The sequence below is a fragment of the Phalangium opilio genome, unplaced genomic scaffold (assembly GCF_054372755.1).
Source record: "Phalangium opilio isolate 3A_F unplaced genomic scaffold, DU_Popi_V2 ptg000217l_1, whole genome shotgun sequence".
NCBI lineage: Eukaryota > Metazoa > Arthropoda > Arachnida > Opiliones > Phalangiidae > Phalangium > Phalangium opilio.
In genome coordinates, this window is record NW_028324218.1 from 8,748,453 (window position 1) to 8,770,913 (window position 22,461).

General features: G+C 35.9%; 1 protein-coding gene and 1 long non-coding RNA gene across 2 annotated transcripts in view; one reads left to right on the forward strand and one right to left on the reverse strand.

The window, feature by feature from the left end:
- The window catches only part of LOC149616117 (uncharacterized), a 36,460-nt gene that overhangs the window by 8,301 nt on the left and 5,698 nt on the right, over positions 1–22,461 (forward strand). The window contains exons 3-30 of the mRNA XM_089857531.1: positions 728–1,038; positions 1,098–1,205; positions 2,480–2,595; positions 2,655–2,710; positions 2,785–2,834; positions 3,543–3,661; positions 4,925–5,075; positions 5,680–5,732; positions 7,808–7,929; positions 9,136–9,242; positions 12,849–12,887; positions 12,951–13,078; positions 13,145–13,215; positions 13,485–13,549; positions 13,621–13,768; positions 13,912–14,026; positions 14,431–14,531; positions 14,637–14,708; positions 14,771–14,877; positions 15,358–15,430; positions 15,636–15,908; positions 16,108–16,242; positions 16,845–16,929; positions 17,003–17,091; positions 19,427–19,489; positions 19,600–19,752; positions 19,822–19,928; positions 20,654–20,717. Of these exons, the coding sequence (XP_089713657.1) occupies positions 728–1,038; positions 1,098–1,205; positions 2,480–2,595; positions 2,655–2,710; positions 2,785–2,834; positions 3,543–3,661; positions 4,925–5,075; positions 5,680–5,732; positions 7,808–7,929; positions 9,136–9,242; positions 12,849–12,887; positions 12,951–13,078; positions 13,145–13,215; positions 13,485–13,549; positions 13,621–13,768; positions 13,912–14,026; positions 14,431–14,531; positions 14,637–14,708; positions 14,771–14,877; positions 15,358–15,430; positions 15,636–15,908; positions 16,108–16,242; positions 16,845–16,929; positions 17,003–17,091; positions 19,427–19,489; positions 19,600–19,752; positions 19,822–19,928; positions 20,654–20,717 (3,081 nt within the window). The remainder of the gene's footprint in view (positions 1–727; positions 1,039–1,097; positions 1,206–2,479; positions 2,596–2,654; positions 2,711–2,784; positions 2,835–3,542; positions 3,662–4,924; positions 5,076–5,679; positions 5,733–7,807; positions 7,930–9,135; positions 9,243–12,848; positions 12,888–12,950; positions 13,079–13,144; positions 13,216–13,484; positions 13,550–13,620; positions 13,769–13,911; positions 14,027–14,430; positions 14,532–14,636; positions 14,709–14,770; positions 14,878–15,357; positions 15,431–15,635; positions 15,909–16,107; positions 16,243–16,844; positions 16,930–17,002; positions 17,092–19,426; positions 19,490–19,599; positions 19,753–19,821; positions 19,929–20,653; positions 20,718–22,461) is intronic.
- On the reverse strand, positions 16,018–17,461 carry LOC149616119 (uncharacterized). The gene is made up of 2 exons (XR_016376097.1): positions 17,266–17,461; positions 16,018–17,089 (listed from the first exon to the last, which is right to left on the reverse strand). It is a non-coding gene; the product is annotated as an uncharacterized LOC149616119 (long non-coding RNA).

The window sequence follows — 22,461 nt, forward strand, 5'->3', positions numbered from 1 at the left end:
AACCCGCCAAAATGAAATTGGAAACAAGCCCAAAAAACCGCCAATCTGTGTTTCGAAAAGAAGCCCAAAAACTGCCTAAGATCTAAACTATCCAGCCTAAAAACCAGCCAAAAATTTATCGCGAAAATTTGAAATTATTTTTTTTTAGAAATGTTTATGCAAATTCTATACTGACACCATTTTTAAAACGCAAAACAAAATGAAATCATTTTATTTTATCATGATTTATAAGCCGCTCAAAAGGTTTGACAGCACCATTTGTCAGTTTTTTGGGCATTCTAATGATCTTCCCCTATTGGCGGTATTTTAAGTACAGAAAGCCAAAGAAAAACCCCGACAAGCCCAATTTCCAGCCAACAGCCAACCTTTTATTTCAAGCCAATATTTTTGAGAAGAAGCCCAATTGGCGGCTTTCCAGCCCAATATGGCAACCCTGGTCAACAAATGTAGAAGTAGAATAAAGACGGAGCGTTCTGAGTGTAGAGGTAATCTAGGTTTTGACGTTTGCCGTAGAGACAGTATCGCCATCTAGCGATAAAAGTTAAAACTTTCCGAAAAGCTATAACGCTCATTATCTATAACGCACGAAAGATCAACTGACATAACGTATAATGCCTGCTTGACATATTAGAACACTTTTTTTGGAAATTAAAATTAGTTTTGTCATTTTTTTGAATTTATTTAAAATTTATTTATGAATATCATTATTTTTGCCGATATTTTACAGAAAACTGATGAAATTGCGTTTATCGGTGGCGATACTAAAACAACTATTTTGCTTAAAATTAGAAGGTCACATACTGAAGTGACAAATTTAAGCATAGTTATTGTTTTACCCGACGGTACAACACTCACGCACCCCAATCATCCGGACACACGTTTTCAATCAAGAAAAGATCAAACATTTCAATGTGAAGGGTTGAAAATTACTTGTTTATCTGCACTGAGAAAATGGCGAATTCGTTATAATGGACTTCTTCAAAGAAATGGCGCAGAGGATGGTACCAAACAAATACATCACGTTCAATTTACACTTATGTACGATTGTGAACTACTTTAAAACTGTAATAGGTTAATTTTATTTAATCCCTTAATAGATGGAGTTCTTTTACCGGGCCACAAGAAGGAGTTAAATCTAAAAACCAGTTTCTAGTACATCAGTTGGTGAAGCAGAATTTCAAAAGAAACTCGGATAATTTGAAAAGGTACAGTTGAAATCTCCCGCTATAAAATTTAAAACGCACTAGATGGCGCTATTGTCCCAGTGAAATTTATTGCAATTATCGATTTTTCATATGTCGAGGGCTTAAATCCGCACTCGGTTATATTAACCTCTAATGGTTTAGTTTTAATAGATGGCAACATAATACCACAGCTGCAAAATTTGTCGAAACCTGGGGTTATTGAGCCTTAGGGCATAATGCGTGACGGCTTTCAGAAGTTTGTAAACAAGCGAAAAATTACTGTGCGCTGCTGTAACCCTAAAAATATGATATAATGTTAACACTAAGAGATATTTTGATGAATTTCATATTGATTATATATATATAATCCCTTCTACACAAACAATAGACTATTGCATTAATTACTTGCATAAAATTTAAGTAATATGGGCGGGGTCGCCATCTAAGGTTATTTCAATTGCACCATGAGGCAACACCAGAGGAGCCCTAGTTCTCTACACGTGGGAGGCGAGCCAACTCGCACTGCCTCTAGCGGCTCGTCTTAGCACTAGGGAAATAACCTAAGGCGGCCTCCTCTCCTGTGGCGTTTGCTTCTCTGGTAGATTTAATGGAATAGTCTATACGCTATACGCATAGGAAATTCGTAAGGCCGTCCTCTACCCCATTCCCCCTCTTTCAGGGAATTACCTCCAAAGTTGCTACTGTTGGTGTACGAACCTTTAGTTAAGGCTCATTTACGTGCACGATTGTAGCTTGTAAAAACAGGATTCTGCTTGAAATATTTTAAATATTTTCTGCACAAGCTCAAGCTTGGCCATATGACACAATTAACAGGCTGCCTGGCGAAACATTAATCCATAACCTACATTGTGTTTAAAAAATATTGTCTGTAAAATAACAACAGTTGTCCAATTTTTCCAAGCACTTGCTACACTGCAAAAATGATCACATCTTGAAAATTTCTCGAAAACATTTTTAGAAATCGAAATAGGCTGTTATGGGGTTAATACAGAGCTAGTGACCATTACTGTAATATTTAACTATTTTATAAAATTCCCTAGTTTAATTTGTAAAATACGTATATTTTTCAAACTATCATCTTACTGAAAAATACATAGATTTAAAATTTCACAAACTTCACTACCAATCTAAGAGTTGTGACATTTCGCATACTAAGAAAACAAATCACCTTTAACGTAATTGGTTTGGGGATTTATTTCAAATATTCCTAGTTAAGACGACGTCGAACTTCATTGTAACATATTAATTGTTAAATACTTTGCAATTCATTTTAGACTGGAAAATGACTTTCATGGTTTTGATCAATGGGGTATGTTCCAAGGTACAATGCGTATTGACACTGAAGATACCAAAGAATTATTATTATTTGGGATCAAGGAAAGGAAATTCGGTAAATTTTGATTCTCAACGAAATATTTTAGCCTTTACTAACACTTTTGAACTTGGCAGGTGCGCAAGAATTCGAACCAAATTTGACAGTGGAAAAATTATATTGCTTTACTGATGTATTTATATAAAATAATTATTTCTTTATTTGAGAATAACAACTTTTGATAAATAACGTTGTTGATGTTTACAGGACGGAAAATGCATTAAATTAACGAAAAATATGTTGGCTGACAGAGAAATGTAAGTGTTAATTGCCTCGCCTTATTTAAAATCACAATCGGCCCAAGAATGAGCTCTTTCGATAATGTACTTCTCTTGTCCTTTGGCAAAAAATATTATTGACCCATGCAAGAACAAGAACTATAAGAAAAAAGCCCGTTCTTCCTGACATATTCACTAATCACGTGAAATAATGTTAACCCCCCCCCTCCCGTGAATTCGAAATTTAAGAAAAAGCTCTAACCAATGTTATTACATTAGCTAAGAACAGACACACATCACGTTTTTAACGAATCCTAAATCTTTTCATGTCGTCTGACAAAGCATAGCTCACTCAATTATGCGTCAGTAAGGCTAGATCGGGTCAGCTATGGCTAAGAAAAGGCGCGAACGCGGTGGTGCCATCTCGACACTGCCCGATGAAATGGAACATTTTCAAACTAAACCCACGAATCTTTTACGAAGTCGTTGACACGTGTATAATTAAGCGAACGTAAGATTTTAGTCTGGTCTGAATGAGTTTTTAGTCACAACGGTATTTTCTACTAATTAAATGTAAGCCGAATTCCAACTACCATTTGCTATCTTGCAAACAGGCATATGTTTGAAGACGTAAATTTTGTGGGTCAGGTGCCATTTTATCCCCCAATTTTCATTGGGCTCTTTTGGGCAATTGTGATATATATCTACTCCTGAACGTAAGTGCTGAACGCTTAATTTCTTTCGTAGATTGTGTTATGGCTATCTTATTCCACCCGTTTTACCTGGTCGACAAATAACGTGGAATTATAACGAAAAGAGAATTTCTGGTGATTCATTCGAGCAGAAATCCATACACATGTCAAATGGTAAAGGTGTTTTGTTTTGCCATTCCTCTCATATACCTTGAAAATTCGCAGCGTTATCTATATATCATCAAGATATTTTCCTAAAGTTTGAAACGCAGGTGCTGAAGTTTTGCCAGTAAAACCTTGGCCTTAGAGTAAAGGCGTCATGTATTTTTGCACCATATGCAGGTGTATTCTTTTCAGATGTAGAAATTGACGATGATACTAGAGTAGGTTTTCATAATCACCTTTCAAAAATCAAAATGTGTATAACTAGAAAATGGTACCCTTTTGACAGTGGGTGTTCCTTTATGTGTTATATATCGTTATAACAATATTTACGCTTAGATTTTATATAATTTGTTTGTTTACATGATTTGAGTCAGGAATTCATAGATTTCTATCATTTGAAAGTCGTAGGTAGGAGTGTGCCTAAGCTGGTAATGTAATGATACTAGTTCAAAGTGTAGTAGTACAAGAGTGGACATTTTGAGCAATGCCTTTAAATAATGATGTTAACTTATAACGATTAAAAGAAACATTAACTTCTACTCTTGTGTTATTACACTTTGAACTACTTTTACGTTACCAGCTTAGGAAAACTTCTACCTTTAAACTCACACTTCTGCTAGATAAAGCCTGCCTGACTCATAAGCGTTCATAGATTGGAGGCTATTGAAATTGTCTAAACAAGTTGGGCACTCTGATATGTCTTACTCTCCATCTGTGCCAATTTCCTTATTTTGGGGCCCGTACCTTTGAAACTAATGTTTTAGACCCCATGTTCTTTGACACTTTTCACTGATCCTGACCCCAAGAACACACCCTATAATTTATAGCAGACTTATCAGAAACATACTGTATAAATTTATTATCAAAACATTATTTCGCTAAACATTTGTCGCAGTCATAACTATTTAAAGCATAGCGCGGCTCCAGTGGATCCCCTACAAGGGGACTTTCCTCCTGAAATCCGGGTTTGGCTAGGCGAAGGCAAGTGAGCGGGATTATACATGCACATTTAAATCCCGCCCACAAATGCTTCTAGCTTCGCCAAGCCAAAACTGGAGTTCGTAAGGAAAGTTAACTTGTAGGGGATCCACTGGAACCGTGCTATGTTTTAACCTCTAGATTATAGATGGTTTGTTTACGCTAAGATTTTAAAAACATGAATTAACAAATAGTTTTTGACTATATTAAATGTTAAACCGTTTTTCAAAGGAAATTTTTCCGATTTTGAAGTTTCTACAAGACCTCACCATGCCAATAATATTTTTATTTCAGGTAAAAAGTGTTTCAATGTGGCCATAGGGAAAATTGTTACTAAGACCAATTTCCTGTTGGGAAATCAATGCGAAATCAAAACGGATGCAAAAATATACACCATACAAATGGATGACGAAATTGGATGGGCCGTTGGATTTCAAAATAATACGTTCGTAAACATGCCTCTTATTAGCACCGAGAACCCATATAAGGCCTGCTGAGAACGTGCGAATAGATGTCTTAGTTTCCAAAAATTGGTGGCGATGTGGCGAAGCATGAAACCAGGATTAGTTCCGAAACAAACCTGCATGAGGTCATGACACTATAGTCGTCCAATTTTGTCTTTAAGCTTACTGCACATTAGAGCGTTTTGAACGAGGGGTCAGACATTTACACGAAATCCCGTACGCTTCTCGCAAAATCGCGAAATCTTTGAAGAAATCACGAAATTACCAAATCATAGATGAAATTAGCATACGCGTTTGAAAAATCACGCCAAAGCAATTGCGTTACGGTCATAACGCCACCTGGCGATGCTCACATTAGCATTGTGTAGTAAGCTTAAATTAAAGGACTTTTATCGAAGGTTAAAAATAACACGTGACTTCGATGATAACAACATAGATCGAGGTTTTGTTATAAGTGTTGTAAGCTTTAATGTTCTCAGATCCTACATGGCTTCTTGTTAGCACTGATATTTTAAACAATATCTTTTAATATTAAGTATCTTTTAATAAGCACATTTTTACACTCTTTTTCCTTCATCTTTTTAGGAATGCTGACATCAGACCACCAATTGACATGAAAATGTATTTAACACCATCAGGTATGATCTTTAATTTGAACTGTTATTTGCGAGTGTTGCTATCTGAAATCGGCGTTAATTACGGTGTACTATACTTTTGACCATATTTTTCCATGACCAGTACATGAGGTTCTTAACAGGCTTAATTGTCAACCAAACCCCTTCAAATTAACCTTCCTCTAGTGTTACTGATATGAACCATGCAGTAAGATCAAATTCAGTATCGAATTGCTTCTGTCCATTAAGAACAAACATACATTTAAACAGACAAACCGCTTTTTTCAAATATGCAGGGTGTTTCTGATAAGTGTGCCATAAATGAAGGGGGATGTTCTTTGGGAAATCTATTTTAAGTCGAAAATGTTCAATGAAATTTTACCGTACACATCACTGTTTTCGAGCTATGATTTGAGTGTTTAGGGATGACCCCTTAATTAAATTAGAATAGAAATCATTGTCTTTCAGTTTTTTTAATTAAATTTAAGGGGTCTTCCGTAAAATACTCCATCCAATCTTAACTTGAAAACAGTGTCCCTTGTGGCAAAATGGCGATAGAAGTGTAGAACATTTTCCACTCATAATAGTTCACCCAAAGAACATCCCCCTTAATTTATGGCAGACTTATCAGAAACACTTATCAGTAAGGAGATATTACTCAAATTATAAGAGTTTAAAAAATTCCGATAATTTCAATGCATCATTTTCTTAATGATATGCGACAGTCAGAGAGTCGCTATTAAATTGAATAATCTTAATTGGTCTCGGTGTGAATATCGTGAAGCAAATAACGATAATTGAAAAGACCTTGGAAACTAGCCAAATTAAAAGTATTAAATAAATTTTAAAATCTATTTAACAACTACCGGTAAAGCTATTAGATATGACGTTAATAATTAATAATGAATTCTAGTCTCGTATTAAATTATACATTTGGAATAAAAACGATAAAGGAAGTCATTTTGAATATCACCTGATATTTTTCATAATTTCATTTCAAGGTTTCGACGATGACCCTTGGAAAATACAGTTTGTGGTTTAAGAAAATCAGCATAAACGTTTTTTTTTGTATTAAACATTTCTGATTGTTTGTGGAAATATATTGAGAAATAACACCAACAAATTAAAATTTCGAAAAGATCCACGAGGGGCTAGTAACTCGGTCGCTCGGCGTATTTGGTAAATCTCAATCAATAAACCTAGGACATTAAACAATGCTTTAATGCTAAAATAATTAGACGTAAACTCGTAATCGGTGTTAAGTAACTCCGAGAGTGATTAGTTCCCCCCCCCCAAAAATCGAAAGAACTTGTTTAAAAATGAGAAGGTAAAGTTTCCGGAGCAGAAGTTCATAGAAAAACATTATTCGAAGTGTATTATTCATGTCCTAAAGTTCCGAGGCATAACACCGCCCGTGTCATACGTACAACCGTAGGTTCGTAAGATATGCTCCAAAAGGCTGTCACTGGTTACTGAGAGCTCGTCATGAAGTGACGTAGGTGAAACGTAAAGCGATGCCTGGTGAGGCTTAGTATAGACTAAAAGGAAGATGGACTGCAAAACCGCGTGTAGTCAGTTCTGGCGTCGTTCTCGAACTAGCTCTTAGTAATTCTCTATCATTACGAAGTATATGTAGTGTCAAACTAATGGAACATATCTTAAAAAACGTATGGTACAATATTAATAAAATGGCGACCATTTCTCTTTTGCGACTATCAGGACAAAAATGACCCAGCTCGTAAAACACCTTAAATTTAATCTTATGATAACCAATAAGAGCACCGCTGATCCGTAGTAGCAACTAGTCCGACCTCTAAATGGAGACCCTACCTCAATACATTACCACTCCTTTCCCCAAACCTCCTACATACTCTTAAGACATTACCATACTTTACTTCTTACGAAGAATTTATTAACTTCTGATATTGACAATGACTCATTATTTTTACGAGTAAAAACTGTACAAAACTACTTTGCTAATTAATCACTTTCGTATGAAGTTATCTGTGTCATTTACTAACTAGCAAAATTATATTTTTAATTTTCTTTCTCTTTGCTTTTAATAACTCTCTGTACTTCTCTTTTGATTAATTGAACAGATATAAAGACAGGACCTTGCGTCATCCCATTTTCTAAAGACCTATGTCGCAGTTCTAATTTGTGTGGTGGAAAAGGTTCGTCGCTCGCTCTACTGACGAAATTAAGCTTGTCTTCGAAAAAAGTAATTACCAAGATTTTTAATTGGACTTTCATTATTTTTCAAAAACAGTTTTTAAATTAATAGCCCAGCAGTATAGTCATTTACAATACAATCTCTTACAATCACAAATACGCTTGAGAGTAGGTTAAGAATAGCGTACAGTACTTTCTTTAGTGAAAAGGGAGGGGTTAAAGGTCAGTGGTGCTAGGTCTACCGAGGTCAGCTAAAAACTTCAATTAAGAAGTATATAATACTTCTCTTCGAGAGAAGTGTACCACCACGAATCCGGGTGGGTAATTGTAACATGATTCTTCCCAAAATCCGTTAACTTTTATTATAGCAAGGTTACTAAACCGAATCATGCACATACGCGATAAATAATTCCCTCACCATTACTCTATTAGCGCTTAACTAATTGCTAAGGCGCATGCATGCGCTTGTGCGTTATTGTCCCGCCACGACAAGACAATCAAGGTTTGTGGGTTGATTTCTGAGGATTTAGTACCAAACAGTTGAAGAATTCCTTGAAACCCTCTTCATTACAAACTCAAATCTATTTCAATAGCCTAGTTCAAACTTTACGACGATACTATTAATGCTGTCTGCTAGGACTTCCTTTAATGTATTCTTCTAAAGCAAGTGAAAATATCCTTAAGACTAGTCTCATCCTTGGTGAAATATGTTGAAAATGGCAAATACCGCCAAAAATATTAAACCTTTCATATATCGTCTGCTAAAGCGTAGCCCCCTTCGATCATGCGCTAGTAAGACATGATCTAAAGAGCTATGACAAAGAAAGCGCGCTAACTAGGTGGTGCCATCTCGACACTGTCCAACGAAACTGATAATTTTCAAACTGAACCCGCTGCTAAAGCTTATTTCACTCGATCATGCGTCAATAAGACATGATCAAGTGAGCTATGACTAAGAAAAGACGCTAACTAGGTGGCGCCATCTCGACACTGTCCGATGAAATTGATAATTTTCAGACTGAACCCGCCAATTGTTTACGCATATAGTCGTTGACGCGTGTCAAATTAACCGAGAAAAGCTACTACACCCACGTGAACTTAAGATTTTAGTCTACAGTCTGAATATACATTTGTGGTTGATGTTTTGACTGAATGAAAGCCTGCCTATTCGTGCTTTAAGTCCAAAATTATGGATTTTCAGGTCAATATTGTTTGTTCGTCTGATTAAAATCGAGTCCCTTTATCTCTCGTACAGTTTCAAGTTCCTAATGGTCTTGTCGTAACAACGGAGGCCTACTGGGACCATATAAGACAGAACCGATTAATTTTAGACCAAATTAATCATCTCAAGGACATTGCTACGTAAGTGTTTTCGTTTTACTTCTCTCAGTTAATATATACGACCTTATGGAAATCGATTGACAAAGTAATGCTAGCTAGAGTATACGCGACATATCGTGCTGAAAGAGTAATTTTAACAACACGGCTCTTGTTGTTGGGAAACATTTTTAATCTGCTGACCGCTACTGTTTTATTGCCGCTACTTTGAAAACAAGTTGGGTTTGTGTCAGAAATAGGGGTCAGCTGATAAGAACAAAGTTTTTTTTTTTAAGAGGTTTCAATGTAAATTGGGTCCCTGAAGGGTCCGCGACAAGGATGCGATTAGTCAGGTTTCAGTATATGACTAATCAGGGAAGGAAATGAGGTTTACTTGGGAGGTGACGGAAGGGGTGTGGGGGTCAAGTCACCTCCGGCGGACACGGGGCAGTCGGCACCTATAGGGGAGGATCGCCGACATGTGTCGTATTCCCTCAAACTTTGCCGCCCAGTAGCTTGGCTTACAGGAGTGCGCCACACTCCCGGCTTATAAGAACAAAGTTTTGATTTTCTTTCAATTTTGAAAGTTCATAAGATATGTTACATAAGTTTGTCACTGGTTACTGAGAGCTTGTCATGAAGTTAAGCCGGTGTAACGTCATAGATTCTCGTAAAGTGACGCCTGGTAAGGCGCTGTCAAAGGCTTAGAATAGAGACTAAATAGGAAGATGGACTGCAAAATTAACCGATTGTAGTCAATTCTCGCGTCGTTCTTGTCTCGAACTAGCTCTCAGTAAGTCTCTATCATTACGAAGTATAGAAAGGTGTCATACTTATGGAACATATCATATAAGCTTATGATATAAGTAATGGAACAGTATGAAGTTCCATATTTTGAAAGCGTCTATTATTTTACTTTTATGAAACACTCTATTAATTTATTTTATTAATTATGATTCACAATGAAAATAAATTAAAAAAATCATTTAAATAATCTCATAAATAGTCATGAAATACAATATAAATTAAAATTCGAAGTTTTTTCAATTTTGAAATCATCTTGAATTTTGAGATCTAACAAATGAATAAATGATGCATGAAAACCACAGGGAAATTGAAATATTCAAATAAATACAAAAACCTCAGACCGGAAGTATATTCAAAAACATTTTGATGTTCAAGGATTTCCTTGAAAACTTTGTTGTGGTTTTCCCTGAATTTTCTCGAAAAATCTACAAATACTACTTAAAGAATAATAGCAATCCTTATGAACCATTACCAAAATATAGAAAAATATGCCAATACAAGTTCAGAAACGAACTCCATTCATTTCGAAATTCATCAGATTTACAAATTATCCTGTAAATATTTTTTCTCTATGAATGACCGATCCCTGGTGTTTTAATGGGAGCACCAGTTGCTGACCCCTAAAAAAAATCCAAAGTGATTTGCAAAGAAAAGAAATCGATTCTGAGTGAGCGAACGTCGAGTTTTGTAAAGGACTTGTTATGTGTGTTATTAGATAGAAGTTAAACTGAAGTTATACACAAAGTCCATAAAAAGAAATTTAAATCAATCATCCTCTGTACTTACTTGTCTGACCGTTTCCTTTTATATCGAGGAAGTTAATCTAAATAGACAATTCCACTAATTCCAAAAGAGAAGCAAACACTACAGGGGCGCTGCCGCCTTCGCCCTCTAGGGTTACTTCCGCTAGAGGCAGTGCGAGTCGGCTAGCCTCACCCCGCGTTTAGAGATCTCCGGCTCCGTCTGAATTGCATCTTGGTTGACGGGAGATGTGTGTTGATATCTCTGCAAGGAATTAATGAAATACTCTATTGTCTATAGTTTTTTCTGTGTTCCTAAAAGTCAACTGAATTTTTCACATTCTCTTTTTAATTTTCAATGAACGGAAGAGAAGACATTTTTCATTTCCTAAATTTACAAAATTGAAAAAAATGGAAGCATAAATCGTTCATGTCCTTTTTTGACACATGGTGTATTAATTTAAAGCAAATATTATCTAAGGTTTTCTACTTCTATTTATTTATTTATTTACCATGATTAGTTTTTTACGGATTTTCCCAATCGATATATTGAGTTGCAGAAGTTGTTTTTCCAGGTTTTTCCCTGAATTATGTATGTTTTCTTGTTTCGTAAATTACATGAAAGCAAGAGTAAATCAAGCCCTGTAGTGTATAGTTATAATTTCTTCCAAGGTTCTAGGCCTAATACCGTGTATCGGGGGGAAATACGAATGTGACTGGTAAAATCAACCAGTGTTGAAACACACATACATTATTGTTGTGCAAGTGCCTATTATCAGGAGTTCATAATAACGAAACTGGCCATAGAGCTAATGGTAAAAATCGCGAACAAAAAGATTCTGTCGTTGCTTATGGACATACAACCTTACACTATATCGTAGAGGTATCTATACTCCTTGGTTTTCGTTCCAAAACCTCCGTTGGCTGGGATCTCCGTCGTTAAGAAAAATGGCGACTTTGGTGGACGTAGAAACACAATGGAATTCTTATATTAAATATACTTGGAATAAATCTGTCCATACCGTTTGAATTTAACCACGAAATTCTCACTCACACATATCACAACAAAACATTAATGACGATCGTTTAAATGTTTTGTAGAAAACTAGAAACCATTACCATAAACTTCTTAGCCAAGGCTTAATTTACACCGTTCCGACAGAAGCAGACGTGAGCCATTTTCGCTCTCAAAATCACAAGATAAAAATAGTGCTAAACCGGAAGTGTGTAAGTTAATGCGCGTCGGCGCTAAAAATTGGGGTAACTATTTCTAGTGCTTAATTTTAGCACTTCTTTTTACATTTAGTGCGCTAGTTGTCTTCTGCTAGGCCGTCTAATTGAGAATCATTTTTATTGTACATTAAGTTGATAAAACTATAGACATTTCCCTTAGAGATGAGTAGGGCCCCTGATATAATCGAGATTTTTCAATCCAACCCGACCCATATCGGATCGGAAAATCCTAGGTCGGGTTGGGTGAGAAAATTACTTAAAATATTTTGCTGGTCGGGTCGGGTAGGGTTATCATACCTTCTACCCGGGTAGACATTTTTATTATCTTCAATAGGGCAGGGTTGGGCCCGGGTAGGCTTTTTTGTGATCTTCAATAGGGCAGCTAGGGTCGGGCCCGGGTAGGCTTTTTGTGATCTTCAATAGGGCAGGGTCTGATAAAGATTTTTCTAATTGCGCGGTCCGACCCAACAATATAGCGTTGCGAAAAATTCAACTCAGTCTCACGAGTTTCTGGTGGGTCAGTGGGAGGAGGGCGCGTCAAACTAACCCACAATGTATGGGAATCGACCATTTCGATGAAATAAAGAGGTAAAGACATGTGGGTCAAACGTTTCCTTCCATCTCACTTTATGGTGCCTGCGCTGTACTCTTTTATTATATTTTTTGAAAAATCCACTGGATTTTTCATCGTGGTTTAAACCGGTTTAATCCAGGTGGATAAAACCGGACTGGATACCAGCGTGCCAACCCTGAGCTTTCTTGACCCTGTTCGATTGCCTGAACTTTGATAAACTCAACCCAAACCATTAAAACGTCCCCTCTCACCGCTGACACTTGTAGTGAGATATATTCATAATTACATTCGTTATAGGGCCAAAAAGGGTGGAAACTTAGGAGAAGCTTGTTCAACGTGAGTTTTGTAGCACCTACTGGTGTAGTACCCCTAAAGTCTGAAAATGTTTTTAATATACAGAGTTGTTGAAGTCATAAAGAACAGTGATATTTGCAATGGTATTAAGACATCGATACAAAACCAACTTCAGGAGATATTTGGAAATGAGTTTGAAAACAAAAAATTTGCCGTTAGATCATCGGCCATCGGTACTCAATGAAATTAAAAAATTTTCCACAGTTCAAAAAATATAATATGAAATTAAAACTGTGTAGGCGAAGATAGTGAGGAATTCTCAGCAGCTGGACAAAATGAAACCTTATTAGGAGTTATTGGAAAAGACAATGTAGGAATATGAAAATTTACCGCAATTAAACTATGAAACTTTACCCTATTATGTATAACTTGTTGCTTTCAAAACCATGATATTTTTAATTCTGACCCATTCGACCAAATCTCAATCGATCTACTAACATAATATTATGCTGGGCAATTGGAATTATGGATTCAAAGCAAAGTATACAAAGTTTCTGATTTAATTGCGGAACCTATAATTATTGGTCGAACAAAATAAGATTAAATTACATAAAACACCACCTTTTATTATCAATCCAGATAATTGCAGCTATTTTAGAATGTTGGGCTTCGCAGTTCAAGATAAATGCTGTACAATATAAAAAGTAAAATTTTTCTTATTTCAAGAATGAAGTCTCTAACACGTTGTAATTGGTTTGATGTGAACTGTATTTAGACAAAATGGGCAAGAAATGAATCCAGGTATGGCAGTTGTCGTGCAAGAAATGGTAGCTTCGGAATCAGCTGGTGTTATGTTTACTCAAGATCCGGTCACTGGCAATCCTAAACATATTTCAATATCGGCCAACTATGGCTTGGGCGAGGTACAGAATTTTTTCCTTTCTACCAAAAATGGATGAGACGTTTTTGAGCAATGAAGGAACTTACATATTACTTCTATTGAAAAGAGATATTTCTCACCAATTAAGGGAATTGGAACTTAATTTAACTTTTTTTCAATGTTTAGTCTGTTGTGTCTGGAATGGCCGATCCGGACAGCTACGTACTCGAGAAACAAGGAGATGTCTTGACGATTCAAAATATCGATGTTGGGGAGAAGCAAGTCACAATTAATATGAAAGGTTATAGAAATACGCCTTATTTCCGTTCTAGCGTGAAAATGTAGGCTATACCCCTTCTAACCTGTCGATTTGATTTGGATGTTGGCTAACAAGCCTATGACGCGTTTTGCGGAGCTCAAGAACCAATCGTAAGACAGAATGAAGGTGCTTATTGAGCATTAAGGCTTCTGGTGGTAGAATGAGAGACCGGTGTTTGTATAGACATTTTTGAACGCGTTTGGTTCTTAAACTTGTGAAAAAAACTTTCACCAACGTACTGATGAAGTTTTTAGCTAAGCCCCTTAGGTTAGACGGGGTATTGCCGATGTATATTTATTGCCACGGTCACTGTCACCTTAGAACACTTAGATTAGTGTCTCGCTTACTATGAATATCGATGTCTTTACGTGAATTTTCCATCTTAGACGATGGTGGTACGGTAACTCGCGAACAGAAAACTTCAGATCAACCACAACAGTGTCTTGCTGAGGACGTTTTACACAATTTAGGAAAAATTGGTATTTTGGTAAGAGTAAAACTTGTCATTAAAACCTTGCAAAACTTCTTTAAAACACCATGATGATGAAAATTATTATATCGAAATAATTATGCTCTTACTTTATTTTTAAAGGTTGAGGATAGTTTTGGTGGGGCTCGAGACATTGAATGGGCCATTGTGGGTCAAGACATTTATTTACTGCAGGTAATCCTCATTAAATAGCGTTACCTTTTAACTGTACATATGTATGCAACTTTTCTACTTAGTCACGTCCTGTTACTTCAATGGATATAGAATCTGAGTTTGAACTTACTCATGAAATGGACTCTCCGATTAACAGCAAATACGAAATCACCACGAACGCTAACATTCAGTAAGTTATAGTAGCGTTAATGTCGACTATCATAGTGGTATCACCTTGTAACGTAAAAGATGTGCAGCACGAGACTGGCCATGCTTTGTAGACCTTGCCGCGTGCGAAGCGATACTTAAGGTTACTACAAATTAGCGCGTTTTTAAGCGTTCCCTAGCGTATATGCGTTTGAAAAAACTCGCAAAAGCTAATTGCCTTACGGTCATAGCTACAAATGGCGACGCTATTCACTCAAAAGGGGGGATATTATAAACGTGTCGCTTAATTTCTTCAAGATACCCTCAAAGATTATTTAAACTGCAGTGGGTATTTTCCAAAGGAAATAACAGTTAACAAAGGCTTAATTCTTATTTTATTTTTTAAAATATTTGGACTACAAATCTAATGATAGACTTATGCACTACTCTCTTCAAACGAAAATTTGATGTTTTAACAGATGTACAGATGTAGTTGTTTCAATAAACATTTATTTCTGTGTAGGGAAGTGATACCAGGGGCCATGTCGCACCTGTCACTTGGAATTACAACGAAAGCCATTGACTTAACGTTTCAGGTAAGATTACAATTCTTGAGTAACAGTCCTCATTGTGTGGGTGTCATGGTTCACAACCTCTCCCTCCCCCCACCAGTTTCGATACGTGTCGAGAGATGGAGCTCTTAGTTGAGCTCTGAGACGGACTGTTATTTATTCCCGCGTTTGTTTAATTATAAATATTCCTAGTATGATGTTATTGATGCAGTAAAACAATTTTATCTAGGCTAGCCAAGCTGCAATGCCAGGAAGCGTGGTACAATATAACCCCTTTAATTTGGTCATGCCAAAAGTGGGGTTCAATAACTTGGCTATAAGCATGTTAAATACGTTTTTCTTCAACAATCCTAAAGTTGTTAACAAAAGCGCTATGAGGACCTTGTTTATGTGCATACACGGCCACGATATTGATTGCACTGAATCCAGAAAAAGAGGCATTCAGAGATTTGGCTACGCTCCCGGCTATATTATGCCTATTCATCTTCTCTACACCATTTTAGTGAGTATAATCTGTTTTGTTACAAAAAGGTAGCTAGTAGGGTATCCAGATTCGTTTTGCGACTAGCCGTTGTTATCCACGGCGGCTATCATAGATAACAATAACAATCACGTCTTAAAAAGTGAAAATTTTATTATCTGTTACTTCAGGCAATTAATTTTCTACATTTATCTTCTATACTCTCCTGTCTTGTTTTTAGAAAACGTGGCGTAATGACAAGAAGATTCCTAAACTTGAATCAGTTTTGGATACTATTCCTCTGAAACCCGAAAGATTCAACGACGCGAAAATTCTGTACAAATACATATTGGACAACTTGCACTTTTTAAAACAGGTTAGTGGAGTTCTTAATTAATTTGTTTAGCGGACTTATGTTATTGTTTTTAATGTATTTTGCATCCTCAAGTGATTGTTTTTAATGCATTATACATCCTCAAGTGATTATTTTTAATGTATTATACATAGTCACGTGATTGTTTTTAATGTATTTTGCATCCTCACGTGATTGTTTTTAAGGTATTTTGCATCCTCACGTGATTGTTTTTTAATGTATTTTGCATCCTCACGTGATTGTTTTTAACGTATTTTGCATCCTCACGTGATTGTTTTTAACGTATTTTGCATCCTCACGTGATTGTTTTTAACGTATTTTGCATCCTCACGTGATTGTTTTTAACGTACTTTGCATCTCCAAGTGATTGTTTTTAACGTATTTTGCATCCTCACGTGATTGTTTTAACGTATTTTGCATCCTCACGTGATTGTTTTAACGTATTTTGCATCTTCACGTGATTGTTTTAACGTATTTTGCATCTTCACGTGATTGATTTTAATGTTCTAGTATTCTTGAGCTATTGTTTTTAATGTTTTAGTATTTTTAAGCTATTATTTTTAATGTATATAACATTTTGAAAATATGGTTTTCAATGTATTTAGCCTTCTAAAGTTCATTCTCAAGTTAGCGGTCACAGCACAATGTGTAACATTATTCTTGTAAGCACTTTGACTGGAGATCAAGAAGGTGTGAAATGGTTCTTTTCCGACCTAAGTAGTCTGAACAATGTTATAATTAATATTCCATTATGTGGTTGAAGATTGGCCGCCGGAATTGTGGACTGACGTGTCAAAGTTATTAGGTTCCTGCGGGGATGTTGTCAGCGCAACTGTTCCAGAAATGCTTGCTGTAAGTACGACAAACATACACAGGTTTTTAACCTATTTTATTACAAATTTTGGTGCCAACAACCTCGGAAGGTTATAGCGTACTATTGTGATGTATACGCGCGCTTATTAAAAAACACATTTAACTTCCGTTATAAAGCTTTAAATTATACTTGAAGGTTTTTATCATACTAACCAATATACATATTATACCATGTAGAACATAAGTTTTTCACTCGTTACTGAGAGCTTGATTTATGAGATTATTTAAATGAGTTTTTAATTTGTTTTCATTGTGAATCATAAATAATCAAATAATTTCATAAAACCAGGGATATATTTAATTTTAGAAGTAGGATTGTAGAACAGAGTAATGTGGGTCCGCGTCAAAGTTCCGGACTGGAAGGGGGTATGAAAGAAGAGGCGGGTCATACCGACAGAGGTAAAAAGGAATTGCGTATTTTTCGTCGTCCCCGTCAGCAACGTCATCAAAACTTAGTTTAAGTGAGCCAAAAAGATAGTTTAAAATTTTCCTTACGTGTTGGGACGGAGGGGCTCTATACTGGGCTATGAGTCGGACTAAAAGAATAAATACTAACCGTTTTCCATTCCTACGTCTAAAATTAAATCTATCCCTGATAAAACTAAGAGAATAGACGCTTTCGAAATAGGGAACTTCATATTGTTCCATTACTTATACTTATTAGTTCATATGGTATGTTCCATAAGTTTGTCACTGGTTACTGAGAGCTTTTCGTGAAGTGACGTAGGTGAAACGTCATAGATTCTCGTAAAGCGACGCCTGGTGAGGCGCTGTCAAATTCTTAGTATAGAGACTAAATAGGAAGATGGAGTGCAAAATGAACCGAGTGTAGTCAATTCTCGCTAGTTTTTCTCGAACTAGCTCGAGCTGTGAGTCTCTAGCATTACAAAGTATAGGGCGGTATAAAACTTATGGAAGGAACATATCTTATAAACTTATGTTTCGGTTGAATCAGTTGGAAATTTTATGACTCATCTATTGCAAAACTTTAAAAAGTTTCACACAGTAATCCTGATGATAAATTTCACCCATTGCAAAATTTTAAATATTAAACACAAGGATTTTCCTGATTCATATAGTGCAGAATCTAAACGGTTTTTAAATTTATCTTGAATGATAAATTTTATATTTCAAGATAAACTCTATTGTTTCTACATCACCCGTTTCCTTAACAGGGAAAGCCGAATTTCACTATTTAGAAGCCATTGAACCCTAATCAATTATTAGAGAAAAATCCAGCTTAATGCGTATGTCAAAAACACGGCGCGATAATATTTTAAAAGAGAGTATAATTAATGATAGTGTGGGATTAACTTATATATAATAAAAGTCCTGGCTAACTAATTGAGTGATAATCCACGCCCAGTCTAAACCGCTTCACCTAGAAGGTTGAAAATTTGCATGGACAAACGTAGTAGATACGTGCTAAAAATATTTTTACAACTCAGCTGCCATCTTGAAAAATGGCGGCCTGAAATTAAAAAAAAAGCCTTGATTTTGCGTTTCAACCGATTTCACTAGTTTAAAATTCTTTGGTTCTCTATATCCTCTAGACGGGGTTTATGGCTATTGGAGTTCAATTTGCCGCCATATTGGAAAATGGCGGCCAGGAATAAATAGCCTTCATGAAATAGCGTTGATTTTTTTCGGTTCAACCGATTTCATTAGTTTAAAATTCTTTGGTTCTCTATATCCTCTAGAAGGGGTTTATTGCTATTGGAGTTCAATTTTCCGCCATCTTGGAAAATGGCGGTCAGGAATAAAAAAGCCTTTATAAAATAGCGTTGATTTTTTTCGGTTCAACCGATTTCACTAGTTTAAAATTCTTTGGTTCTCTATATCCTCTAGACGGTGTTTATGGCTATTGGAGTTCAATTTGCCGCCATCTTGGAAAATGGCGGCCAGGAATAAATAGCCTTCATGAAATAGCGTTGATTTTTTTCGGTTCAACCGATTTCACTAGTTTAAAATTCTTTGGTTCTCTATATCCTCTAGACCGGCTTTATGTCTATTGGGGTTCAATTTTACGCCATCTTGGAAAATGGCGGCCAGAAATAAAAAAATCCTTCACGAAATAAGGTTGATTTTTCGGTTCAGCCGATTTCACTAGTTTAAAATTCTTTGGTTCTCTATATCCTCTAGACGGGGTTTATGGCTATTGGGGTTCCATTTGCCGCCATTTTATAAAATTGCGTCTCGAAAAGTAATAAAAATGTTTCGACGGTTGCCTATACTGCTAAGATTAGACATATCATGAAACCACTAACATATAGGTATTTTTAAAACAGCATAATTAGAAGTATTGATATTTTAGAATTTGGCTAAAACTATATCCGAAGAAAGATCATGGGAAGATTTCCAGAAAATGGACGTAAAAGTAAGCTTCATTAAATTAAATTATAGATGGTTTTTAAAGCAATCCTTGCTTAGTTTATTCATGGCCGACTATTTATACTTAAATTCAATTACATTTTCTCAAATGATTAGGATGCTAAAGAATGGCTAGAGCATGACACGAAAGAAGCTGGTCGAAAATACAAGAAATTCATCGAAATCCACGGCCATCGATGTGTTAAAGAATTCGATCTTCTTACAGAAACGTGGGGAATGAAACCTGAAGTATTAATTAAAACTTTACAGGTAATTGCTTAACTCGCTGTTTCATTATAATGTCTTGAAGAAATATGACAAAATAATTTTCTCATATAGACTATGAGATTGAATGACAAAACTGATGATAAAAAAGAATCAAGTACCTTAAAAACCAATGAAGAGATTATAAACAGTTTGCAGATGCCAATATCAGATAAGCAAAAGTATGTTTTAATTTGCTCTTCACAACCTCGCGATCCTGCGCCTTTAACATTGTCTTTTGCTATAATATATTCACATTCACATGATGGAAACCTTTCGTAATGCAGTAATTCAAAATGTAATAGCACATTTTGAACAATACCTTTCAATAACGATGTTAACTCAGTGCGAATAAAAGAAACATAAACATAAAACTCTTGTGCTGTTACAATTTGAACTACTTTACATTACCATCTTAGGTGCACTTCTACCTTTAAGCGTACATACACTTCTTCTAGATAAAGGCCCATTAACGTTCTTAGATTGGAGGCTATTGAAATTGTCTTAACAAGTTGAGCACGCTGATATATGTTACTCTCCATTTGTGCCAATTTCCTTGTTTTAGGGGACAATCAACTATTACCTTTAACCTACACTTCTGCTAGATAAAGGCTATTTAACGTTCTTATATTGGAGGCTATTAAAATTGTCTAAACAAGTTGAGCACTCTGATATATCTCCTCCCCAAGTGCGCCAAATTCCTTGTTTTAGGGGCAATCAACGTTTTAGACCCCATGTTCTTTGACACTTTTCCCTCAGTCTGACCCACAGAACACACCCCTTTAATTTTTGACATGCTTATCATAAACATCCTGTATAATCAAGCGATTTATCAAAAGTTTCTTTGCATCGTTTGAAGAGAAATTATTTCCATAACTGATTTTTGATTTTATTTATTTCAAATCAGATTTATTCTTCGTTATCTTCTTCCGAAAGCCCAAAACGCAGTTGCCAGAAGAGAACGCTCCAAGGTTAGTTGAATGTTTACTTGCAAGTCATTTTTAAATTAACTATAGTTAATATTAATAGTTTCTTTATGGTGACGGAGTAATATTCTTTTAAGTACTTAAATTACTGCTGTAAATCATTAATTTATGATGGATAATTCTTTGTGTAGCTATCCTGTTTTTCCAGATTGTTATACGTGTGTACTTTAACCTTGGTATTAAAGCTAGGTTACCACTTGACCGAAAATAACCACCAGAAAACTTTAGCACAGCGTCAAAAATTGACCTTCGACGTCAAGATTTTAGTACGGTTAATACATTCGACCCAATACCGAACGAAAGGGGCGGTTGACCAGTAGTAGTTGGAACTCGGAGCCAGAAGAACATAAGCCTTGGCCCAAGTTTTTTTACGGCATGTTAATTTGGTAACAGCTCGATCAAATGTGGCCAGAGAGATGCAGATATAAAAGTTTACAATGTGCAAACGCGGCAAATGCAACTCGGCATCAAATCCGGTCAGAGTATTCCCTATTATGACGTCAAAACGAGCGTCATCAAGAAACGAATTTTGATAGGTTATCAAAATAATTTTACGTCGGCGTTTGCAAAAACAAAAATAGAACTCCAATACTGTCTGACCGAAAGCTATTTCGGTCGTGTTCTACAGAAACGTTTTTTACCACAGAGTTTCGGTCGTGTTTTTGGTCGAGTGTGAACCAAGCTTTTCCTTGTATAAGGAAGTTTAAACGCATTTTGATAATTATACGATTCATCTCGTTTTGTTTTGCTATAATATTTACATAAGTACTTTCAATGGATCTATGATTTTTAATATGTTTTGTCACTTAAGATCAACGTGTGTCCTTGAAATGTACCTTCATTTCATAATTATTGCGAGATTATTAATACCATGTGATGAAATCTCGAAAAAGTTTCCTCCAATTTGTTTATTTTTATTGTCAATTTGTACAGGCAGGAATTTATAGAAGTATCTGTTAGGTAATGGCAGGACCATCATCGCCTATTCTATTACTTCTTTGCCCATCCCTTTCGCTTAAATGTGTCTGTCAATCAGCAGCGTTTAGATTATGTGTAAAAACAGCGCAATCAATGTCGAACTTATTTGTTGATAAAATATAGAGGATATTAGTGATTAGTCAGCCATAAACCAAAAAGGGTGTGTTCGTAGGGTCGAACTGAGTGGAAAATGTTTAAGAATACTGGGTCTACAACATTTAGTTACTTACATATGGGCTCCCAAAATAAGAAAGTACCCAACACGTGTGGAGTAAGACATGTCAGAAGTATATAATACTTCTCTTCGAGAGAAGTGTACCACAAAGCGGGGTAAGTGTAACGTCACTCTTCCCAACATCGGAACATTTAGAGCAAGGTTACTAAACCGAATCACATACACGATAAATAGTTTCCTCATCATTACTCTATTAGAGCTTAAATATTTGGCAAGAGTAGCAAGACGCGCTTGTGCATTTTGTCCCACGTCAAGACGAGGTTTGTGGGATGATTGCTAGGGATTTAGTGCCAAACAACTATAGAATTCACCTTACGGTCCATTTGTAGTTTGATGAGCGGGAAAGCAAACTTAAAGGGTGAGCCTGGGAAGAATGTCGTTACATAACTAAAGTATTAAGAGGATACAGAGTGTCATCCTTCTTCTATTATCCCCTTCTGGACATATCAATAGTCCTCTAAATAAGAACGTAATTGAACCATTATCTAAAAGTGTACTGTTTTATGGGTAGATGTG